We start from the raw sequence: 18,825 nt of genomic DNA, 5'->3' as shown, positions 1-18,825 counted from the left end.
GTGTTACACACATAGTCAAACATTTACAGTATTCTATAAACAGGGGGTAAGAACGCTATCTCACCAAGAACATGTGCTCATAGTCCAATAAACAGAATACACAGTTCAGTACAGTATTACCATAAGCATGTCGAAGTGCTCATCAGTTTTGCCAATAACTTGACTTTCATGGCACACACAAATATGGAGACACTAACAAAACTCTAAAGCCCTCATGTAAATGTCAAACGTTGACAATATGAATTCTGATTACTACTGCCTACCTACTGGGTTTTTTTAGAGGAAGATGAGCGGCAGTGCACTGAGGGGCAGAATAGAGAAAACGACTCAGGAATACACATGAACCATTCTTATTCAGGAGCAGGAGTGTGTGTGTGTGTGTGTGTGTGTGTGTGTCTATGTGTTTCTTTAGCCCTATGAGTCTTAAATTCGTCAGTCCCCTGTTTCCGCTGGTTATGGAGGATAGGAAGGAGGGCATAATCCTTCCATTGTACTAGGGGAGGAGGAGCAGAGGAGGGATGAGATTTGCTATCTGCAGCTGTTCATCTCTCCTTCAGTGTAGGGGATGGGGTTGTGGATAGGGAATATTGTGTGTGTGGGGGGGGGGTTAAAGACAGAGAACAGAAAAGGAAGGGGGGTTTGCAGACAAGGAGATTACCAGTAATAAGTTCATTGACATGAACACTTGGACAACCTTATCACATAACACAGCACATGACCACAAGCCCCTCTATCGTGTTTATATTGGGACATTCTGAGGTTCTCTCCAAATGAATCGCTCATCGCTCTTCCCTCCTTCATTCTGCTATCCTTGCTGCTTCTTGTTATTCTAGCTTGACCCAGCTGCATCTCAAATGGCAGACTGACTTGGTTTTGGTTGAAAGTCGTTGGACCATCCAAGAGAAAGTGTATTGTCTACAACTCCACCCCTCTGCTCTTTCAGTGCTCATGTCATACAGTGGTTACTTTACTCTCACATGTGTCTTGTTTGTTTTATGTACATGCGTATTATGGTAAGAAGGTACTTAGGTACCTAAAGAGAAAAAGAGAGTAGCTCTCTGCAGAAAATAGACATTTATCAGGTTAAATTGTGGATCTGTGTATGATGAACTTTCCCGTCTGACCCCGGCAGTGTTTCACAGGGCCCGACACGAGCCCAGAGTCACTTTATGGTTCCACAGGTTTGGAGTTCAGAGATCAGTCAGGTCCATTCTGCGGGTCAGCTGACCGCTCCACAGGTCAGTGCAAATATGTGCTCGTAATGCTGTTGTGTCAGGTCCTGCCTGGATCCAGGCCTCCACAATTCTTCACTGCGCGTTTTGTTTTCGTTGTTTTTAAGTCCACAGGCCGAGATGCCGCCCTCCTGTACCTTGGCATTATCCTCCTGGGCTGGAGTTCCTGGGTCGAGGTCACTGCAGCATAATGTCTTTAAGGTTCTCCTGCAAGATGGTGTCCTTAACAGCATGGAAAACAAAGCGTATATTTTCTGTGTCGACTGCAGTGGTGAAATGGTGGAATAGTGGTTTCCCCCTGTTCCGTCTCTTGCGGCTGAACGACTGCACCAGGAATGCCTGGAACGACAGGAGGAGGGAAAGTAAGAGAAGGAGTGAGTGTGTTTGTGTTTGCGTGTACGTGTATGTGCATGTGCGTGTTTCCTTGTGTGCATATATGTGTTGAGGAGAGGGTCACTTAACTAACTCTCCAATCCAAAAGATGTCCATGCAAACAAATGTTATTTTTTAATACTTTCTGTCATTTGCATATTGTTGACTGTGGCTATGCATTGAACACCCAAATCATGAATGCTTTTGAAGTTGCTGAGTGGAATGGTAAGTGTAGAACTTTTGCAAGGAAAATGATTTTGCACAAAGAATTTTTGTCTTCGTCATAACTACAAAACGCTGCAGAAAAAGGCAGGGGGGGTATGAAAAAGCAGCAAAGCTGTTGTGGCTAGCAAACAGATGTGGCAGGCCACGCTCATACAAGAGCTTTACAAAACAGATACCGCAACATCAATAGTTTAACCCAGGCTGACACAACAGCACTAGCGACTCTGTATCACGTCTTGGATTTGAAGCGGTCAACCACATTTGCTATCGCCAAGGTGTCCATTGGTGCATACAAGTCTAAAAAGATAACCATCTTCAGGATTGTAGCTACAGTTTGTGAAATGAGTAAACATGAAACGACTCAAAACAAAAATGAAATAGAGGAAGTGCTAGTGGCTAATTACTGAAAAGGCAGACTCTTTAAAAGTGTCATGTTTATTTGTGTGTTGGTGGTACCTGCACATCCTCCAGCCTGTACGGATCTCCGCTAAACTCTGGAAAGTTCTTACGGATGTCTGCAGTGTGAATCTTTTCCACCAGCAGGTCTGTTTTGTTTAGAAAGAGGATGATGGATACGTTGAGGAAGAGCTTGTTGTTGACGATCGTCTCAAAGATGTTCATGCTCTCGACCAAACGGTTGGTCCTGCGGTCCTCCATCAAGACCTAGGAACACACACACACACACACACGCACACACACACAGAGATCATACTTAGTGACATCACAGTTTCCTACACCAAAGATCATGTATTACATTGCATATTACATTGCATATGTGTGCAAGCGTGCATGTTCTCTCTCTCCCTCTCTCTCTCTCTCTCTCTCTCTCTCTCTCTCTCTCACACACACAACACAACACAACACAACACACACACACAGATCATACTTCGAGTGACATCAGTTTACTGCACCAAAGATCATGTATTACATTACACATTACGTTGCATATGCGTGCAAGTGCGCATACTCTCTCTCTCTCTCTCACACACACACACACACACACACACACACACACACACACACACACACATTGTTGTCCGTTGGCTTTCAACAGATTATAGCTGTGCACCAACTAAAACTTCAGGGGTTGTCATATGACCACTGAAATGACCCACTCAGACATCAGGGCAGCGTAGCAGTCTTATCACAGCCACGGCTGAGGGAACAATCAGGTTGGTTCAACTAAATTCTAACTACAAAGACAGCTTTGTGTAAATCTCAAAAGTTGCATCCACATGTTTGGTATCCATTTATTATTGCAAGAAGCATGGGAATAATGTAATTTGTTATAAAAGACAGACAAGACTGCATTTACGTGGATATCTTTCCAGTTGTCCACATTACGTGGACTACGGAAAATTGCATGTGAATGCACATGGGTGTGTTTGGTCACCTGATCATATTCAGACGATGACACCATGAAGAGTATGGAGGTAATTCCATCAAAACACTGGAACCACTTCTGCCTCTGGGACCTCTGCCCTCCGACGTCAACCATCTTAAAAGGGATCTTCTTAATGACAAAGTCATGTTCAACGATCCCCTTGGTGGCTTTCCTGGCGAACAAAATGTCCTGTCTGCTGGGGATGTAGTTCTGAGAACGAGAGAGGATTTTTTTTCCCTTCAAAGTACGTTTGGAGAATCAAAGAAAGAAAACTTTTCCACACTTTATTATTGTTGATTACTCACCAACTGACCAATGCGGTCCAGATTATCTAGGAAGTATTTGACCGACTCACTCTGTTGGAGACAGGAAGAGAACATTTCCATTACAGGCCCATGACTGAGCAATTGCCTTGGTTTATATGTATCTTAATAAGAGACTAATACTTGAATTATGGAATTTAGCATTTCCACACAAAAAAAGAAAAATCCCATTCTGTGAGTTTTGATTTAATACTTCCTCTCACTCCACTACTGGGATGAAGGAACAAACCATTTCCGTGGTATTATGTCCTAATTCTATTGTCGCAATTCTGGGTAGTTTTACATTGTTGAGTTGTTTTTAAAGAAGCCTTGCTAATTGTTGAAGTCTGGATGCAAACAATGTTGTTGCCATAAAATCATACAATGTGAAAACATACAAAACACAGGCTATGAGACGATACCGTGAGCTGCAAAAACCAACAGAATAGTGAACTTGAGAGTGTAAAGTTCCTTTTTTTGTTTTGTTTTCTAAAGCTGCTTCAGTCTAATAAATCCTGACATAAGATGTTCTACCTCCCTTACTGATTCTCTCTCTCTCTCTCTCTCTCTCTCTCTCTCTCTCTCTCTCTCTCTCTCTCTCTCTCTCTCTCTCTCTCTCTCTCTCTCTCTCTCACACACACACACAAACACACATACACACTTGTGCGCGCGCACACACGCATACACACACACAGCTGTTTCCTGTTGAATTTCTATGTGCGAGTGTGTGAAAACTGAGTGGAGAGAGACATGGGGGAGGGTGGGATTAGCGAGACAGACAGAACAAAGTCATTTTGTTACTTTCAACACACACACAGACACACACACTCATGCGTGCACGCACACACACACACACGCACACACACACACACCCAAAGTCTACGCCAGTAGGCTATACAACACCAATTATTTCTCATACCAAATTGACAACAGCTCTCTCCTGGATTCAATGTCCTAAAATGTTGTTTTCTGACATGTCGACCCAACAAGATTGTCCGGTGGTGGTTTTGGTAGCAGTGGTGGCGGTGGCGAGGGGGGGGGTGCATGCTGGGCGTACAGCCCTGATGTGTCTGCGTAACAACCAGGAAACACAACCCTTGTATGAGTGAGACATGACCCCTCGGCTGACCTGCACTGTCGCAGCAGGGCGAAACAAAGCCAAAGGCTCCCATCAGCCCATGTAGACGAGGACAGAGGGAGGGGCTGCATGGAGGAGGAGGAGGGAAGAGGGGAATTCCCAGAGTTGCAGAGATATGCAAACATAGACGCAGACACACACACACACACACACACACACACACACACACACACACACACACACACACACAGAGCAACACTGAAATGCCATCATGGAAAAGAGATAAATGAAGTATTGACACTGTGAGAAGATCGAACAAAATATCGAAGTAAAATTAAATTTGTCCACGGCTTGAATATAAAGGAGCTCTTGCGGCTGCATGAATACAGACTTTTAGTGACTGAAAAATATAGCGGTGTGTGCATGTATGTGAGACTGTGTGTGTGTGTGTGTGTGTGTGTGTGTGTGTGTGTGTGTGTGTGTGTGTGTGTGTGAGTAAGGCAGGAGGAATGTCTCCATTCATGGTGTGTATGGGCAGATTAGAGGCTTTATTGCTGCTAGGCCTGAAAAGGCTCACATTTTGTGGTATGCCTCTGTGTGCACATGTATGAGGGTTTTATAAATGTGTAACTTGCACTGAGTGTGCTAATGGAGGACGGTATGCAACTATCAGCCGTTTCTTTCAACAACAACAAAAAAAAAGAAAAAGAAAACAGGCTTGGCAAAAAGGATAAGGCCTTATTAATTTTTCCCCTCAGTTACTGACATCCTTAAATCAGTGCAAGTCTGGCTGCTATAGAAACGTGGTGGCTTGTGGGAGTGTTTGGATCTAACGGCTTGAAAGGGTTCCAAGTCTTGCACACACAGCCATGCATGCACACATAGGGGGATGAAGAATAAGCAAAGACAGAGAAATATAATATCGTGACATTCTGCGAACATAAAGTATAGCTAGTTATATAAATCAAACGGGTAGAAGCAACCTCTTGCTAACAACGTGAGGAGCAGAGCCCTCAAAGTTACATGCCTTCCTGTTATCTAGTTGGCCATTGGTAGTGATCTTGTGTGTGTGTGTGTGTGTGCATGCGTGCACGTGCACCCTTACTTGAGTATTTATAGCGCCTCTTCATCAACACTGAGCTTACATGCTAGCCTAAGACTGGCACAGATCCTTATAACACATCCAGGCTGTTTTCTGCTATTGCAGGAAACAGGTCATGCTCGTATGGTCACCGTGCACTCTACAGCCTACAGTACTGCTGGTGAAATACAGCGTGACAACATGGAAAGGCACGTAGAAAGGTTTTCGCCACTAGACCCATGTTGTGTGAGACCTGGGTGTGGTAGGAGCGCTGCAAAGTCAGCGAGTAAACAAAACTAATCTGTCTGTGTACTTTGTATTTTTCACTCTCTCTCTGTCTCTACCCCTTCACTCAGTTTTGTCCCTTGCTATCCCCATCCCCCATTCCTTGCCTTTCAACCCCCCTACCACCCCCTCATCTCCCTCTCTCCCTGTCTTTGGCCCTGCTCCAGATGTGCCTGGGAAAAGCTGGCTGCGGTATCCCTAAAAAACTTCTCCAAGAGAGGGGGATGCAAAAGAGAAAGCAAGGTCTAACTCAGCATATTTATGTTCAACGGCTGTTTTTCTTACTGTAAAGCCATTATAATGTCTGCTGGCCTGTGTTGCTGTTAGCATGGCTAGCTTTATCATATAGAGACTCCAGATAAGACAACCTTGTCTGCTTGCTGACCAATAGCAGTGCACAGTAATGTCTCTCTCCTTTCCTCTATCTCTCCCTCTTGCATGCACACACACACACACACACACACAGAATGTCTTGATGCATGCTCAATAAACAAAGTAAGGAAAGCCCAGAAAGTTGAATGATGAAACATTTCTACCATTAAACCTTGTATCCAGATGAACTGATTCAACTTTCCAGGACACACACACACACACACACACACACACACACACACACACACACACACACACACACACACACACACACACACACACACACACACACACACACACACACTGAGTGAGACCGAGACAGAAGTGACACCTTCCTGGCTCCAGATTATTTTATTTTATCACAGACAACACTGTAATGAGGTAAAAGGTCTCAGACAACAATATATGAATCACTGAAATTCTTAATGTGCTGTATAACTGCTGTGCCGCTGCTAATAAACTACCAATAAACCAGCTGCACCACTGCTTACAAGACACAAACAGCATGAACAGCTGGTAATACCCGTGGTCTGCCACATTAGCAGAGCATCCATCCTTGAATAAAAAAAAAAGCCCCACTTGAACTAACATCCTGTTCGTCACCTGAATTCATCCTCACTTGAAAATGGATGGTTCGCTACTGGTTAGACGGTACTTTATGGAAGTATTTTTACTCAGGAAACACTTAAGACATCTGAAATGCTTTTCATTACTGTCTGAAGAAACAATGGTGGATCTATGTAGCACCCAGGAGGGTCCAAGTAGAGCCCAAAGTTTCTGTCACCAGTGATAATCTGTATAAACTAGGTGGCTCATATATACAAAACAAAACATTTTCTTGTTACACTCAGCATGTGATCTAGACCTGATTTCAAAGTGGCGGCTATGTGTTAGCTCTCATCTAGCTCAGAATAGGTAAATGTGGCCCACTTTTAGACCAAACTATTTAGTTATCTATTACATAATAATCTGATGCCCGAATGAAGAAACACAACACAAGTCTATATACTGTGCTAGAGTACTTTTAACTGGTTTTGTTTTAGTAGTAGCTACTTAATTTGAGATGTAGATGCCTATCTAACTTTCACTTTTAGACCGCTGTTTAGGCTAAAGCTGCCTTAAGCTAGCTAAAGCTGCCTGCCTTGCCTGGTTGGCTGGCCTCCCCTCCATCCCACTGGCTGACTGGGCTGTGTTTGTGGTGAGTGGCCATCTCTCAAACCAACAATGGCTAATGCTAACCCCAAAATGCACTGCTTTTTTTTTTAATATTGGTATTTACAATTTACAGTTTTAGTATACACAAATGGACTGCTTTATATCCGCCTTCTTACTGTTTCTCTCAGTAGCTCATATGTTCATCAAAACAAATATATTCAATTGTTAAATTAATGGTTTGCCTGACAGTGGCATAGTCGCTTTCACTGTTTATGTTCTGGGTACAATTATTCTCTTGTGCATTCTTTGGCTATTGGTCCTCAGGCTCAGCCCTGTGTGAGCTGTCCCCACCCAGCACTACACTCATGTCACTTAAAGAGACTGCTCACTGACTTGATTTCATTACGACGTGATGTCCCTAAAAGTAAATCTGCAATTAAAGATCTCCATTGTAATGGCCCCCCTGTCTTTCATTGTGCTCCGATTATCTCGTTACTGATAACATCAGATAATGTTCATGTAAATCCTGGTCCTCATGGTGCACTCTCTGATAACTCTGTGTGAATGTCCAACAATGATTTATGTTTTACAGATTTCATTTCTCATAGAAATCTGGGCCTCTTGATCATTTGAAAGCATGTGTTGATAGCTCCAATTCTGATGTGTTAGTTATTACTGAGACCTGGTTAAAAAACAGTATCCCCAAATCTACTATTAAACTATCTGGGTACGATCTCTTCCAGCAAGAGAGATCATCTAAAGGTGGTGGAATGACTATCTTTATGAAGGTGGTCCGCGGGTTTGATTCCCTGGTTTTAAATATTAAGCTCTCCAATAATAATTCCAAAAGTATGATTGTTGGATGTTATCCCCCTTGAAGCTCCAGTCAGTACCTCTAGCTACCTTGAGCTTTTTCTGGCTCTTCATATGAAATCTGAATAATCCTCGCACACGGTAGACCTGGTAGATCTACTCAGCATACAAACTTATTCTGGCATATGGCTCAGCGCTCCAAGTCCCAAGCAGACTGTCTGTCCTTCCGACAAGTAGGAAACAGATGCAAACAGGCTGTCAGAAAGACAAAAATTGACTAATTCAAAAAGCAATTCTCCCGCTGTGGATCCAAAGCCAGAACATTCTGGAACACAATTAGGAAGCTGAAAAACAAGCCCTCTATTTCCCATCTGCTCATATCTTACTTTTGACAGTCTAGTTATCATGGACAAAGGTAGGGGTGCAACGGATCACAAAACTCATGGTTCAGATTGTATCTGGATTTTGAGTTATGGATTGGATGACTTTTTTCGGCTCAGCAAAAAAAAAGAGAAAAAAAAGGAGGAAAATATAACTTTGCTTTCCATTTATTCTGTAAATTACTCAAAGCAAGGAGCTTTTGTCCATGGTCTTAAATTAAAACAACATTCAAGATGTCCAATGTTTAAATAGAATATTAAAATATATTAAATATTCAATACCCAATTGTTAAATTAAAGTGCAATATGAAGCGTGATACCTTCTTCAATGATACGGGAGGCTTTTCAAGTTCTTCCACTCCTCTGCTAGCCATGACTATCACTGTTCTTTTTGCAATGCGAGCATCCCTGATTGATTCGCTGGGATTCAACATGCCCTCTTCATGTGAACACACAACAGCTTCTTTTTTTTTTGTTGCATACTCAACCAATCATTGCGCCTCAGAGTTGAACACAGCACGCATCTGTCTTGTCTATCTTTTCCACTACAACTCTGCATCGAGAATTAGGGAATTATTACTTTAGAAAGTAACAGCAACAGTAAAACTGTATTTCACTATGATAGTTAAATTTTGCTTTAGCAATAAGCTAATTGTCACTTTTTTATAATGTCTCTTTGTAGAGGGAATATCCATCCATCCATTATCCAAACCGCTTATCCTGCTCTCAGGGTCGTGAGGATGCTGGAGCCTATCCTAGCGGTCATTGGGTGGTAGGCGGGGAGACACCCTGGACAAAGATTTCCATAGCTACATAAAAATAATGGAAGTGGAATAGAAAATGAATAGAATGGTAGTTGCATATTAGTGCTGTTCTAGGTTGTAATATCAACTTTAGTTGTCATGGGTGGTCAGCATGGCACCTTGTTTAATGCTGTAGGGGAAATATATACTTTTCTATTTTTTATAAATCTCTGATGACACAATTGTATTTTTTTGCAAAACACAATAAAACATAATAGTTTCTTTATGCAATTAATCCGCAGTTCACATGCGTGCCAAACCATGGGGGGGGAGCCGTACGGATCATGGATAGACTATGTTCCGTTACACCACTAGACAAGGGGGTGAATGGTTGAGCTCTTTAATCAGTCTCCTATTACATCTTGGTTCCTCTTTGACAGAGCCATGGCCACCCAATGTAACATCTTCTAGCCCTAAAGAGCACACATCTTCCAGCCGATCTAATGTCACTGATCCTATCCTTCCTGCCATAGCTTCTCCTTGCAGACTGTCGTGGAGTCTCATGTTCTTAATGACTCATCAGTCTGAACCCCAGAAAGCCAGCTGGGTCAAATGGCCTTTGACCCATTCTTCCTCAAGATCACAGCTCCCATTATTGCAGCTCCCCTCATTCATCTTTTTCATTTGTCTCCCCTTACTAAGAAAATATCCTTGGATTGGAAAGCAGTAAATGTACTTCCTTTGCTTATTTAAAGGTGGTGATCAGCCTGATCCTAACTCTTATGAGCCCATCACACTATAACCTTGTATATCCAAAGTGTTGAAAAAACTTGCTAACAATCAACTGATGACCTTTATTGAAGACTATGGTATGCTGTCAGATATGCACTCTGGTTTCAGTTGTATTACTGTTACTTCAAAGGTCCTCAATGATATCTCCTCTGCTATTGACAAAAAAAACAAAAAAACAATACTGCAGTGGTATTTTCACTGATTTATCAAAAGCCTTTGACACTGTTGGCCATTCCATCCTTGTATAAAGGTTAAAGAGCATTGCTGTAGCTGAACAAACTGTTCTGGTTCACAAACTATCTTTCAAACTGGGTACAGTATGTATAAAAACAGAGAATATTGTCTCAACCGCTGCCTGTCACCAGGGGTGTTCCCCAAGGCACGGTCCTAGCACTCACTCTCTTACCAATTTACATCAATGTCATACTCATGTCATCAGCTATACAAATTGCTCCATACACCTATATGCAGATGACACAGTCATATATATTCAGTTGGCCACTCTTTGGATTTTGTTTTAAGCTCTCCCCAAGAAAGCTTTCAGAGTATTCAACATCCATTAGTTTTGAATAGTTCTAAAATAAAAGTCATTTGGTTTGGTAGCAAAAATATATGCAGCTCTATGACTAAAAAAAAAAAAAGCAGCTCTATGACTACCTGTGATGGCTCAAAACTTGAGATAGTCACATCCTACAAATATTTAGGAAGGTGGCTAGACAGCAACTTATGCTACACATTACTAATAACCAAACTACAGGCAAACGTTAAATCCAGACTTAGCTTCTTTACAGTAACTGATCATCTTTTATACCCTATGCCAAACTGACCCTTGTCCAAATGACCATCTTTCCCTTGTTTGATAATGGGCATGTTTTGTACAGATGTGCTTGTAAAGGTGTCCTTGAATGGTTATGATATTCTGTACCTCTGAGCCATCAGATTTGCCACCAATGCTCTTTACAAAACCCTTCACTGCAACCTGTACTCCTCCGTGAATTGGCCTCCTCTGCACACCAAACAAAAAGCTTATTAGTTTTCACTCATTTACAAAGCTGTCCTAGATCTGACCCCGGCTTATCTGCAAAACCTCCTACTTTACTCACCCTCCACACACAATACCTGATCTTCCAATCACATATTCCCAAAATGAATACCTTGATAGGTGGCTTTGTATTCAGATTTGCTGCACCCTATGACTGGAATGAGTTGCAAAAGCCTTTAAAACTGGACAAATTTATCTCTCACAGGTTTCAGGGACTTCATCATCAACACTATCTCAGATAACCGCAACTACTTTTCTTCTTTGCAGTCTTAATTATGCTTTGATTTTTATCTCAAGTCTGCCCTAACAATTGTCTTAATTGTACTTATGTTCTAATTATTTCAATGTCATACATGTTTTGTTTTTTTCTTTCTCCCCCCCCCCCCCCCCCCAAGAGGCTAATTACCTCTTGTAAGCTCATCCTTGTAAATAGGAATATTGATTTGCCTTGTTGCATAAAGGTTGAAAAAATAAACTTTTTTTGGTCAACATTGTTTTGTCTAAATATTATCATGGCAATTTATTCCCTTTACAACAATTTTAAGACCTATGACGCATTGCAGAAATACAATTTTCCAATTGTGGACTTTGAAACGTCCACCGACATAACATATTCCACTGTTGAAAGCTGGGGGAAACTAAATGATTCTTCATTCTGAAATATTGTAAAGGATTATTCTATCATTGTCATGTACCTGAACATGGCTGAAGAAAGGCCTCATACCATCATAAAGAGAGGAGATAAATAATAACTGAGGGGTAATATCCCTCAATCCACCCATCCATCTGTTAATCCATCCATTAATTTCCCTGTCCTGTCATTTATCCATGGCCAGCCCTTGTGCAATGTGTAACTCACCAGTTGGAACTCCGAGCGTCGTACATAGGCCTCCTGTATGCCAGCATCCGCCCAGAGGGCACCCAGAGCCATCACGTACAGCTGAAACTCACAGGGCTCCACCCCCGAGGCTCCAACACGTCCCTCCCATGACATCACCAGCATGCCCTGCTTCTCGTTCTCACAGCTCTGCCAGCTGATACCCAACTTGTCCCTGGCATCCACAAGCACACGCATGCCCTGCAGAGACAGAGAACATGTGTAGTGTGAGGTTGGAATGAAAACATGGATATTCTTGGCCCTTGACAGCACAAGGTTCGTAGCCGCTCTTCCAAGATGTTTTAACATGAGAGCAAATCCATGCCTTGCAGTTGCATGTTAAAATTCTAACAGGAGAGCTTCCTTAATTCTAATATTCCAACAGAAACGTATTTCAAATTCTAAAATTGTGACAGAAAAACATTACGAATTCAAAATTCTAAAAGAAAATTATTCTAAATTCTAACATCACAGTAAATCATAATCTATCCATCCATTATCTGAACCACTTATCCTGCTTTCAGGGTCATGGGGATGCTGGAGCCAAATCTAAATTCTAAAATTTTCAGGTGAAAAGCATTCTTAATTCAAAAATCCAACAGAAATGAATCCTAAATCCAAACAGTTCCAGCCCACGGCCCTTACCCTATCGCAGCCCATGAAAGAACTTCAAAAAAACAAAAACAAAAAAGAGAAAAGTTATCTATTGCCCATGAAACAAAAAGTTAGTTTTCAATTATGTTATTGAACTGTTATGAATAATCATGCAAAGGAAAGGTTACACTTTGTGCACCCTTTTTTTCTCTGAGACATTTTTCCGACTGGCTGGACGGCACTTGATAAACAACATCTAACACTGAATCGTGATAGTTTTTCAACTTGTTGCTACAAATAACATTATTATTAGAGAGAGAAATTGACCAGCAATGAGCAGGTGAGCATTAAATGTGATATAATTTATATGTGGCCTTGAAATGATGGACATGCCCTTAACTAAGCAGTATTATTTCTACTTGGCAGTTGAAAATGGTCTCCTTTGCTTATATCATATTTTTAATTACTTTTCTCTCAGTCTTAAGGGAAATCTATCAAAAGAAAGGGCTGGAGAAAAAATATGGCATTGAATGTCATTCAGGTGTTTTCACACAGAATTGACATCTGCGGAGAGTCATAATACATTCAAGTAGCAATTGTAGTGAGAATGCGGTAGTGGGTCATGGGTATGCGTATGCAATTGTTTTGCTTTTTAGAAAATAGCTAGACGGTGAACACTATCATAGACTTCAAGCCGCAACACATCCTGGGAGCCGAAGGAACCCGGAATGCTCTTGGGATATCAGCTGTGCGGCATGGATAGATAACATCATAGATTTACGCGATGTATACAAACACAAGCACTTCCCGGTAACGCGGTTGACCAGAAAAAAAAGAAAAGAAAGTATCATGTGCGTCTTCACATGGTCATAAAAAACTTGCTGATGCTTGCTTAAACACATAAATTCCTTATCAGGAGTGGTTCTTAAAAGTGGTTAGGTGGTAGTTTAACAGATGTGTCTGACACTGATGTGTGCACACACAGCCACAGCATGTATGTTCCTTTGCACTGTCTTTAGACACACCAATGACTGTGTGTCTGCTGGTGGGTTTCTGTTGGGGGACCATGAGCACTGATCTCTATGGGAGGTCCTTCACTAAATGAGCCCAGCCACCCCAATCAACACACACATACACACACACACACACACACACACACAAACGACATCCTATTAAACTCTTAACAACCTTGTTATCCATCTCGCCCTCTCCTCTCCTCTCCTCTTCCGTCGCCTAGTAATGGAAAGCTGTTTAGACACTCGCCTATAGCTTCTGTTAACCCACATTAAACTGATATAGGATTCAGAGGTTCAGGCTTTTCATACATGACAACCTATACTTAACTTTTTCACACTTTTAATATACACATTTGTAAGTTCGTGTGTGTGTGTGTGTGTGTGAGAGAAGAAATATACATGTTAGTATGTGTGTATTGTGTGCCTGACAGACTAACACCTCAAGGTCTTATTCTGTTTTAGTAAATATGATATTCTATCAATATAGTTCAAGAAGAGAAAATGTGTAATATTCTGGGTGCATATCTGTCTGAAAATGTGTGTAAGTGTGGGTGTGTGCATGCGTGCAAGAGAGAGAGAGTATGTATATTTGTGCTTGTAGATGTAGTTTGAATATTTTGATTCAGTACCCTGACTAAGTTACCATTTAAATGAGCTGAGCACACTTGTTAGATTATTAACTGGCAAGCAAATGGATGACTAAGAGATGTGATAAACGATAAAGTCTGTTTGCCTGTGGATGACAGACTGTTTGCTGTCTTTAATAAAAAGTAAGATTCAGCCATTCCCAGAAAATCTTTCCTGATTTGTTTTAGACTGATACCAGAATCAGTATTTCCAGCCTATTGGACATAATCACTTAAAAACAACTCTCTGACACTATGCCAGAATGTGTGTGTGTGTGTGTACACATGCTCGTGTGTTTGTTTCTGAACGAATGTGAATGACATCCTAAATTAGTGAAGACATCAGAGTGGTGGGTTTCTTCATGACACAATGACACACATGTAGCCTTCTCTCACACACAAACATACACACACAAACAAACAAACACACACACACACATCCACCCACGCACCCCCCCCCCCCACACACACACACACAGTGCTGACAGTCCTTGTGAGCCAACTCTGAGTCACACTGACTCACAATTACTGTTCTGGACATATCTATGTCATCATTCATTTGTCAGTGGAACCGGCTAACCTGATGTATGCCCTATCTGACTATCTTTAGCAGGCCAAATTATCTGTCGTCTTGTCTGTCAGCTTATATTTGTCTTCCTTCCTGTGGGCTTGCATGTCTGCAAGGCTGCCTGTCTTCCATGCTACTGTCTGGCTATAGTAGAACTGTGTCTGTCTGTAAGCCCGCCTGACTTTACAGCCCTTTATGCATGTCTGTGAGTACCTTTCTTGGTCTTTCTATTTTGCTGTCACAAACTGTAGTTTTAACCAACGAGTACGGTGTAACAAGATTATCAGCTATCATAGGATTTATTATTTTGTGCGAGAAACGATTTAGGTGGGCTACTAATCTGACGCGTCAACACTGCATCTCAGAATGAACACAACTCAACTTAAGTCTGAACTTAAGTCATTTAGTCATATCCTGTTATTACGCTCTGTTGCCGTGATTCAGTACATTTGGGGGTAATTATCATCATCATCATCATCATCATCATCATCATCATTTGCTTTGTGACAGCCGGGGTGGATGTACTCACCCCCTCAGGGACAGGTTTTTATTGTTGGTTAGGACGAGGGAGGCCAAAGAAAACGCACTTACGGACAGGAGATAAAGTTGAAACACAAGTAAAGGACACGATCTTAACGTGTGTGCGCCATTAAGCAGGCTGTGAAGTGGCCAGAACAACCTTTCCTAACACAATAGTTTACAAACTCACCTATTTATCCAGACAGCTAATAATTTGGACAAAATTACAACTTTCTCACAGCTATATTGTGGCGGTTTTGTGGGTAATGGCGTGGTGTGTGTGTGTGTGTGGGAGGGGGGGTGGACATACCCACATGCTCGACAGAAGTTGGTTTTGTTTTGTTTGCTGTTCTAACACCTCTATTTCTTACCTTTAAAACATTCTCATAGATGGTGTCCCGGAAATCCAGGAGCGCTTTCTGATCAAACTCTTTCCCGTTAATGATGCGCATCTGCTTCAGGAACGTGGACTTGCCGCTCTCTCCCGCCCCGAGCAGGAGGATCTTCACCAGCCGGCGGACGGCTCTCCTCTCCCGGGCGAGCATGGCGTCGATCTCCCGGCTCCTCCGCCGCGCCTCCCGCTCCTGCGCCGCGTCTCTGTCGCGGCTCCCCTCCTTGCTGCCGCCCGGGTCCCGGCTCGCCTCGGCCGGGAGCAGGCAGCGGCTGAGGGTGCGGACCACTCCCGACATGGCCTTTGGAGTCGTCGAAAAGGTGCGCTTCAGGAAACAACTTTCATCGTAGGCTGAGGACCTTCAGCCATAACCGGGGCTTTTAAAAAGGGTGTTTTTTTGTTGTTTGTATCGTCCTGTCACATCCACCTTATTTATCCGACGCACTCTTCTTTCTCTCTCTCTTCCCCCCCCCCTCCACCCTCCGACATGTAAGCGGACGGTTAAAGTGAACGGGTCAATCGGCTCCTCAGCTCATCGTTACACGGCAGATAAAGCGTGTCCATTCTAGTCAGGCGTCGTATCGATCACGTCCGTTCAACCGCAGTCACATAAACTGATAGAGAAAAGCATGTAACGCGGTTCAACAGGAAAAAAGAGAAAGGAAAATGAAAAAATAATCGGTTAAATCTTCTATCTTGAATAGTTTAAACGTTTACATCCGCCGTTTGACAAGACAGCTAGAGCTAAAAACTCGCGTAAGAAACGCGGGGCTACCCGTCCGAGCGAAACAGCTGAAAAGTAAAACGAGGCTAAAGGGTAAAAACCCAAGGAGTCAAGTAGCTGATCCAAACACTCCCCGCAGTTGGTGAACTTGGCCAAATGCGTGCGAGCGGCTCCTCCGGGTGGCGATCGGGACGGCGGAGCTCATATGTGCCTTTACCGATTCTCACCGCCAGACGGCGACAAGCCGCATTGTCTAAAAAGGCATGGTTTACTTTGGAGAATATGCGCGCACACGTACTCACACACACACACACACACGCACACACATCCATCCATCCATCCGTCATTGGGCGGCAGGTGGGGAGACACCCTGGACAGGCCGCCAGGCCATCACAGGGCACACGCACACAACCAGTCTCAAAAGACACGCACAGCTGTGTCCGTTATTCATCTCAACATTCAAAATTAACACATTTTTGTTCATGTATTTGTTATTCAGGTCTATGTCATAAAGCATTCATACGAATCCGTTTTTTTTGTATGAGAAAGAATGGTACAACATTCAAATCTCTAAATATTTCATTTGCACAGTATTTTCCTTGTATTTCCTTGACGTGTTTCAATTCGTCAAAATGACTCCTTGTTTTTCATTCAGATTTTAATACACTGAAATTCCTAGTAGTGTGAGTTGCTGTGTTGTTGTTTTTTTGCCCACAGTAGACGATACAATTAAACAATATCGACTTGATCAGTATGTTTTCACACACACACACACACACACACACACACACACACACACACACACACACACACACACACACACACAAATAGAATCAGATTGACTATAGTTTCTGGAATATAATAGAAGAGAATGGAATATTTTCCACGAAGAAAGCAATTCTGCTTCTGGGCGATAAACGGAGTAGGAACAAGCCAGTTAAAGCGGTAACCAAAGTCTCTTTTCATTATTTTTGATGGCCAGTAGAATGCAGAGGAACAACTCCCCTCAGCCAATGACAATACATACCTGCTTCCTCTGTAAAGGCAAGGGACAAGTCAGCCTTCTACCACTTATGCAACCAACCAACCAGGCTGCGGGACTCATTTCAGCTTTGACACTCAGTACCTTATAAAAAGGTATAGCCAGATGTCTTGTCACTGTTTTCATCCTACTGATTAGGCTTTCTTCGGCAAAAGTCTTTTAGGATGTCATCTTTTAAAATCAAGGTCATTCGTTTTTTTCTATGACGCCTTAAACAATGGAGCTATACTTAAAAAAATGTGTGTGTGTGTGTGTGTGTGTGTGTGTGTGTGTGTGTGTGTGTGTGTGTGTGTGTGAAATTTGCTACGAAAGCAGGCTAAGATGAAACAGGCTGGCACCTCTGTAGTACAACTAATGGGCTGTGTTCATGTCAGACAAATGGATGGTTTCGTTTAGTCCTCCCCATCTCCAGTAAAGTAATTTGTAAATGAAAAGATTTGGTTTAATGAAATGGCACACTTAGGTCCAAAGAGACACAACAGAGTGTTAAGAGTTCAAACCATAAAGTTGTTCACACTTTACGTTGCAATCACTTAAAAGAGTTGTAAAATCACCAAATTTGAATGTTAATCCTGTTTGCATTACTTGTGCCTCGGTGCAGTTCTAGGCTTCTTTGGATAGAGGGCGCTGTGGTATCACATTAGAACAAAGAGGGCCAGCCTAATATCGCTCAAATTCTCATTTATATTCTCCCTCTCCTTTAACAGAGAAAGAAGAGAGGTCACTGACTGAGTTCTTCAGTGGGTAGAGAGCTAGATGTGAGCAATAAATCAAGAAAGCCCATGTCAGTAACATGAGGTACGCCATGCTGTGATTGACTGACTATGGGAGTTTAAGTGCTGGGGAGAAAAAAACACACACACACACACACACGAAGACATGTATTAAATAAGTACTGCTTTTACAATGACTCATTAATTTCAAAATTCAGCATAATATTAGCTTCAGTAATTGGCGTGTAGCAATAGAGCACGTGTGCATATAAATCGTGAGTGTGAAACACGGAGAGAGCGCGAGAGAGATACAGAAGCAGAGACATGAGTGCATGATTAAAATTCATGTAGTTCACTGCACCAACACGTCAACACACTCTTCTCATGTAATTAGCTTAAAAGGCTTTTCATCAATCTGAAAACAGCATATACACTCACACAGTCACAAAGAAAAATACTCACAAATACACAACACATTAATAGACACCGCCAGAATTTG

General features: G+C 42.2%; 1 protein-coding gene across 1 annotated transcript; it reads right to left on the bottom strand.

Annotated features, from left to right (window-relative positions):
• Nucleotides 1-281: 281 nt before the first annotated feature.
• Nucleotides 282-17,304, bottom strand: gna12a (guanine nucleotide binding protein (G protein) alpha 12a). The gene is made up of 6 exons (XM_056281072.1): nt 15,828-17,304; nt 12,116-12,334; nt 3,519-3,569; nt 3,223-3,423; nt 2,286-2,492; nt 282-1,571 (listed from the first exon to the last, which is right to left on the bottom strand). The coding sequence occupies exons 1-6, from the start codon at nt 16,143-16,145 to the stop codon at nt 1,410-1,412; spliced, it is 1,158 nt and encodes a 385-aa protein (XP_056137047.1). The 5' UTR covers nt 16,146-17,304; the 3' UTR covers nt 282-1,409.
• Nucleotides 17,305-18,825: the final 1,521 nt, after the last annotated feature.

This window comes from Lampris incognitus, chromosome 5 (assembly GCF_029633865.1).
Source record: "Lampris incognitus isolate fLamInc1 chromosome 5, fLamInc1.hap2, whole genome shotgun sequence".
NCBI lineage: Eukaryota > Metazoa > Chordata > Actinopteri > Lampriformes > Lampridae > Lampris > Lampris incognitus.
The sequence above is the reverse complement of the archived record's forward strand: the minus strand, read 5'-3'. Positions and strand labels throughout refer to the sequence as shown.

Coding starts and splice junctions, on each gene's coding strand:
- gna12a (XM_056281072.1), bottom strand. CDS start 16,145: ATGTCGGGAGTGGTCCGCACCCTCAGCCGCTGCCTGCTCCCGGCCGAG. Junction 12,335..15,827: donor TCTATGAGAATGTTTTAAAG/GTAAGAAATAGA, acceptor CTGTCTCTGCAG/GGCATGCGTGTGCTTGTGGA. Junction 2,493..3,222: donor CATCGTCTGAATATGATCAG/GTGACCAAACAC, acceptor GTGTGTTCCTAG/GTCTTGATGGAGGACCGCAG.